This window comes from Oculina patagonica, unplaced genomic scaffold (assembly GCF_052425735.1).
Source record: "Oculina patagonica isolate OP01 unplaced genomic scaffold, crgOcupat unplaced900, whole genome shotgun sequence".
Classification (NCBI taxonomy): Eukaryota; Metazoa; Cnidaria; class Anthozoa; order Scleractinia; family Oculinidae; genus Oculina; species Oculina patagonica.
The window spans coordinates 267-7,178 of record NW_027558801.1 but is presented as its reverse complement, the minus strand read 5'-3'; the positions used below and the strand labels follow the sequence as shown (position 1 = coordinate 7,178).

At 34.6% G+C, this 6,912-nt stretch overlaps 1 protein-coding gene across 1 annotated transcript; it reads right to left on the bottom strand.

Annotated features, from left to right (window-relative positions):
- Nucleotides 1-261: 261 nt before the first annotated feature.
- On the bottom strand, nucleotides 262-2,260 carry LOC144641396 (insulin-like peptide IlO1_i1). Its single transcript, XM_078500413.1, has 3 exons — nucleotides 2,164-2,260; nucleotides 942-1,156; nucleotides 262-713 (listed from the first exon to the last, which is right to left on the bottom strand). Exons 2-3 carry the CDS (start codon nucleotides 1,153-1,155, stop codon nucleotides 562-564), a joined length of 366 nt encoding a protein of 121 aa, XP_078356539.1. The 5' UTR covers nucleotide 1,156; nucleotides 2,164-2,260; the 3' UTR covers nucleotides 262-561.
- Nucleotides 2,261-6,912: the final 4,652 nt, after the last annotated feature.

The window sequence follows — 6,912 nt, the reverse complement described above, 5'->3', positions numbered from 1 at the left end:
TAAACCTGGGCCATGTTCAGCCAAATGGGGGGAACGCTTGCTACGATGCTTGTAATTGCTGGCATATTTTCTTGTAATGTACCATAAAATATCTGACTTGATTTTGTTCAGTAAGCACAAGTCTTTAGAATATGTGCAAAGTAAAACATCATGCAAGTCACAATTGAGTTGGGTATTTAAGATACACTCACAAGAAAACAGCGCACCCTGTATTTTCGCCGCGCTATGGCGCCTTTATTTATTTAAAAACTTGATCGTGTAAACGGAGCACAGCGTTTATTCTTATAGAGAAAATAATATTTTACATCTTCCCATACAACGAACTACATGTTATAGCAGAAAAGTACAGTCGCACACTCGTTGGAAAAAACTTCCCACCCTTCCAATTCGTTATATTGTACATGTATTCTAAGATCTTTAGGACGTGTGATAAAACTACATATATAATAACCACCAATATTATATAACACCTTTAACAAGGAATAAGTTAACTATAGTCTGCCACCTGTCTATATTCACACAGTTTTTAAGCGGGGACAAGAGTTCCTCAAAAATTTCTTTTTAGCAATATTCCTTAAGTTCTTCTGTTCTACATCCTTCGCCGCAACATTCTTCAATAACATCAGTCGAGTCTGTGTCCCTCTTTCGTCTTCTGAAGGAAAGAAAATCCTGGGCTTCGTGCTTCGTTTGAACAAATACATCAGCACTCATTTCTATTGGAAAAAGAATCCAAAATTACAATGGTACATAAATCTTTAAAATCGAAAGATCTAACGTCAGTTTGCCGCCAAAAAGATGTTACTTAGCAACGGCTTGCGACATCTCTGGCCACAACTGAGCCCTTCATAAATTGTCGAGGATTTTCCGGAAACGTATCTCTCTGAATTCCTATTTATTAAAAAGGTGGTTAAAAAATGTAATAATCTGCTGTCCGAATTTACCTCGTCTACGTCGGCGTTTGGCCCACATTGAGTTGCAAATGTTCTTGTAAACGTCTATGATGTGGTCGCCGCAAAGATGAGGAAGGTCCACAGGGATTGGAGAGTTTTCGTTGATCTTACATTTGCCTCCTTTGTGGCATTTCCGACCCAGAATTCCAGGCAGGACTACCAGCAGCAGGAGAAGAAACACGGCGAATCCAAGTTTCATATTCATCCTAGAGGAAATCAAAACCATAGTTATCAGTCATTTCTAATATATGCCTGCGAATCTACGATTTCTTTGTGGAAGGGTGGATTAAGGCATGTAAAACTTTATTTTTTAGTTTTTGCCACAACAATGAACTTCGTTGACGTTTATAAACAGATCTACATCACAGATGATGCACGCTAACAAATTTAGCCTGTTTGTTTACGTTTTTCGCCTTTGAACATCCTACCAGTCTTTATACTCGTGAAGGAAATCTGTTCGTCACAAAATCAATAGACTTACTACTTTTTAACAATAGCTGCTATACCATTCTGAGAAATAACAATTACTTTTTAGCCTTTATTCCTCCTTGAATAACTTGATTTTAAAGAGTACCAGTTTCTACGTTGGAATAACTGAATAAATTAAACGAAACAACAGCTGTCAGCGCTGTGCATGCTCACACGACTTCAAATCATTACATATTTTTTAACACTTCAGAAGTCCGCAAACCGCCAAAACGCGTGGGAGAGTTTTCCAATAAACTAAAAAGAACGCTCCCATCTTTGACAAGAATAAAATCCCACAAAATTGAAGAAAATACAGAAGAAACAATAGATTCAAAGAGATAAAGTTTTGATCAGTCTAACATTTAATTTACCTCCCGGCCTATAAAGCTTGTAGGGGTGAAAGTTTCTGAAGTAGGTCATCTAATTTGCTATCATTTTGAGGCAGACGATGTCGCTGATTTCATCTGAAATAATTTTCTTGCGTTTCCACCCTTTCTCTCTTTGGTATTTTAAAAAAGATACTTATTATTTTTATCAACACGATGACTTCGAATGTTTATATTAAAATTGGGCTTTTTGAGTCTCTTTACAATGGAAAAATTGAGAAAGGACAAGATTTGAAAAGAAAAGCGGAGTAAACTCTGGACAAAAGCCTCATTTTGATAGAAAATAAAAAAGCTATCTGAAACTTATAAGGCAGTAGATATAAAATTCTTAATAGCAGATAAATATTAAGAACTCTTACCTTTTTTACAGAGCTCCGATCAGAACTTAAAAAAATCTGGAACAAATGAGACACAAAGCTTAGTCCGTATGGATGCCGAATCTGCATAGAAATTCGCTTTTGTAACCGTACAAAAGGTTATATAGGTTATCAAAACATCGTTCTAATGACTAAACAATGTAACCATATGCATTGTCTTAAAAGAATCAACACTTCACAAACACTGAAAGCTGAAAGCAAAATTGTCAGAAACTTTTCACTTCTCTAATATAATTTTAATTTCAATATGTTGTGTAATTTGCCAGATTTACAACTGGTGACCACTGATGTTTGCCCCGAAAACAAAGAATGTTTTAAAAATTGTTCTTAGTTGCGCAATGGTGTAAGTTTTCAGTAATTTAAATGCGGTTAAAACCTTGTTTGAGTGCATGTATTTATGTGGTTGAATATGTTCCAATGATGTAATAAAAAAATTTTGTGTTGACCAAATAAAACTGCGGCTTTTATCTTCAGGAATAGCTAACATGTATAACATATATAAATTACTCTTTAAAAACTCCAAATCATTCTCTCCATCAATTGTCCGAAACAGATAGACCGCTTTTCAAAGAAGCAACATTTTTACATATTTTGCAGGCATTTTTTGAGTATTTCTTCTCACTTTTTCATTTGAAAACAACTTATCTTGCTAAGTCAAATTAATAAAATAAACAGTTGAGTAAGTAATAAGCAAAAACCTCTTAAGTAATCAACCATAGAGTTTATGAAAATTTAACTATTTTCTTCGGTTTTTTCGCTTTGTGACCAGCTGCGCTTTAAAGTCGTACATACATCTCTTTCCTTAGCCATCCCCATTCCATTTAACCCATGTTCTTATCCTGTTTATTCACTGTGAGGACCTAATTCTTTTATTTCAAAATAGTCAGTTATTTGTCCTTATAACACGTTCTTATACAAATCAGATTCAGAATTTTGAACAAATGGAACAAAAGGAATAATATTTTTTTCTTTAAATTTTCTCCGTCTTGGTTTTTGATTATACACATGTTTTTTACAGAGCGACTTTTATTCAATAAGCGTCAATCCTATTTTTTTCTTTTCTTTTTAAATCTTTCTCAAAGCCATTAATTGCATTGTATTTGTATACCTAAACCCACCCATTTCATTAAGTTGTTACTAACAATAGTTTATGACTCCAAATACAAATATTTGTCACCCAGTTAGCACTAAAAATCCGAACAGCTGACAGAAGCCGTAACTTTGAAAAAGACTTTCCAAACAAAGAAAATGTGAAACCTACTTTTTTACAGGCGTTTTGTCACTTCGGAATGCCTCATTCCTCTTTTGTCCAGTTTGCAACACATATCTCCAAAATCTCAAAATGTTTTTGCAATGAAGTTGGAATCTGCGCTAAAAAAATTACCACAAACCAAGCTTTTAATAGTCTCATCCCAGCTCCCTTTCTGACGCCAATTTTACTTCAGTGAAGTGCTCTTAAGGGATTATTTTACGATAGCCGTTCCTAAGGCAAATGAAATCAATTTATTTTAAAAACGTAGCAACAGAAGCAAATTAGAGCATTCTTGGACGTTTTCTTGGAACTTGACATGTGATTCTAGTTCACACTGATTCATAATTCATAATTAAAGACTTATTGTAGATATGGAAAAACATCTGAATGCAATGTAACTCTTGAAATACAAAAGGTTGGGGAAAACATTTTGAAACAATTTAGTCACAGAAAAATCCTGAAAGAACTAAAAGAACAAGTGAGCGCTTCGTGTATGGCAAATTTTTAACTTTCCTGAAAATACCTAGAAATATTTCATGACATTGCCAGCCCAGTTCATTCATGTTTATGTTTTATGGGGATTTGCAATTAGCTACGAGAGCACGAAGTGTGCATGTTTTTGATATTTCATGAATGATTAAGAGTAAATCATTTCACAGGTTACTACATGTGTCTCTCGTTTCCTCGTTTCCAAAATGACATAATTATATAGCGTGCTGTGAAATTGACTGTTTTTGTGTGTCATATAGCTCGATGTATCGATAAGTAAAAGAAATCGAGTTGTCATGATTTCGTGGTCAAACACAGACTAAACAAGTTTACTAACAGGTGTACAGTGGTCATTTCCTACAAGCGTGCTCAAGGGAGTCTTGGCTCTATGGTGAGAGATAACGTCACCGAACTGAGCATAATCAGTAACGCGCGTAAAAAATTTTTTGAATCTTTCACCGTTGAGTTCGTCGTTCTCAATTCTTCCCATTCTTAACCATCTTTCAGGTTCCTGTGAACGTAAATTCACGTAAACAATCAGGCAGAAATGAAATATGGTAGGTTTCGTAAGCGGTTCCTGTTTGGCTTGAAATTACCAGTCTAGTGTTTTTCTACCTTAAAGTATGAATATTTTGAGGTTTCTATCGGTTTGAAAGTGATTTTGCAAAAAATGACTAATTGAGCAGTTGTCGCATACGCCTAATTGCAATAACGTTGTCATAGAAAAAGAAAAAAAAAAAAAAGTAAATACGAATTAATAAGTGTAGTTTCATAACTGATAGCATTTACAGAAAACTTACGAGTTTTTATATGCACACTTTGAGTCAAATTGTTTATGCTGTAACAAGATAAATTGAATTATTCGTATTTTGAAGCATTTTGAGGCCATTTCTACGAATACATTTCATGCATGCGCTTAATTAATTCCTATTTGACTTTTTCCTTCTTTTTTCTATGACAACCTTATTGCAATTAGGTGTATCTTCTTAAAACTGAAAATTATGATCCGTCCGTAGCAAGCTAAATCCGTAACAAACAAACACGAAACCTTCATTTTCCGATAAGGTAACATATTGTATATCTCAACCTGCTTTTTAAAAGCTGTTCCCGAATTCTGAACTCAATGAAGCTAGATAATAAACTAACCCATGCATAATTTTCCCATATCAACCCAAATTAACGTGCCTAAAACATGTTCAACAGAAACGAGTCAGAACTTTGCCGACTATAAAAAAAATATAAAGTCGAGTTGTTGAACTTCAGTTGGTGAGTCAAAGGCGATTTCGGGAATAGCGCTTGCCTAAGTTATGGAGTTCTGAATTTCATCGACATTTGCCAGTTGACTTTTTGTTTACATTAGTTTTTCGAATTAACTGGAAATCGCTTTCAGCTCAAACATTGTCAAATTAAAATCTAAAATGTGACTTGTCCATTGCAAAGCTATATGGGTGTATATGTAAAACCTTCAATTGTATTCTTGAAGAAAACTTAATTTATCTGTATGTTTATCTATGCGGATTATTTCTTATTTACATGAAACAAAATCAGCTAAAAATATCTATTCTAGACTTTTCATTTACCTGGAAAATAGATAGTTGTCTTGTTTGTTTACTCTTCAGGACAAATATCCAAAAGTTGGTTAAGATTTAACTTGTCCGAACGATGAATTTTTACTGAATGTCTCCGTATGCTAAGGTGTACAGCTGTTTCAAATCGCGACAACGATCAGCAAAAATGTAAAAGGCGCTGAGTGAAATTGGTCTCCGTTTGTTGGCCTACTTGTTAGGTGTTAACGTTTGCCAATCGCATCGTAACATCATCCAATATAACACCACCGATTTAATAAGTTAAACAATTGACCAGAATTATGAGCGGCTTTTACATTGTCAAAAGCAAGTTAATTAAACTTGCTTGAAACGCCAATAGCTTCATTACAGTGTAGTCTTTGCCCAATTTTAATAAAAAGAGGATTTTAAGAAAATCTATTTTTTAAGTTGAATCCAAACATTTTTGCACAGCAAAGATAACCCTTTAATGTAAAATATTTTTTAAAATTAAAGCTACTTTATAAAACGTCGTATTCCCTGTGAAAATTACTATTCGTTGTCATGTTGGTGGTGATCTTATTTGAATAAAGCATAGAGACTTGTTGTAAGACCCACGATAGAAAGCTTTTGTGAGGATGCTGCTTGCGAAGCGACAATGAACTGAGAATTGTCATTCCGCGCCAGTGACACCGCTAGCTACGTAGGCGATGAGAATCGGCGCCCTGTCTTCAATTATTTTAGCCTTAAAGACAATACGAGGCTCAAAATCATCAGAGGATGCAGACTACGCACTTGCCAATTAAAATTAATCAAGTTCTGCAGACTATGCATTTGTTTATTCTTTTTTTTTTAGTGTGTCGGTTAATTTTAAGTTCTTCATTATATCCAGCGTTCTCAAACTGAAGAAACATTCGATGATTATTATGTTGATTCTGCAGCGTATGAAAAAGTTCTATTTTACAAAACCTGGCAAAATTGCGCACTAAATCTCTCACTAAAACAATTCCCACAGAGAGTGAGGATAATTGTCCTTGACAAACTAAATCTGTAAGTTTTTTTGTGATTTCTTTCTCATATAGGGGTCATAAATGGTCCCTCAAAATAACGCAGTGCTCGCAAAATAAAGCTTTTGCTCGGAGTGCTCGCAAAATTTTAGTGGGTGCTCGTTTGCTCGGTTTTTAGGGGGGGGGTTTAGCTTTTTGAGTGCTCGCAAAGACCATTTGATACCCCTTCATATATGAGGCACGTATTGTCCTAGACTATATTTCGAATTATCGGACTAACCCAATTTATGTAAACTAATCTGGGACGTAATCCCATTCATTCAGTCATTATAATGTGTGGCTTTAAAGTAAGGTCAAGAGTGGAACTTACTTCATAAAGCATGGAAGTGAAAAACACCACAATGACCTTGATTATATAAAAGCTCATTGCATTGAAATG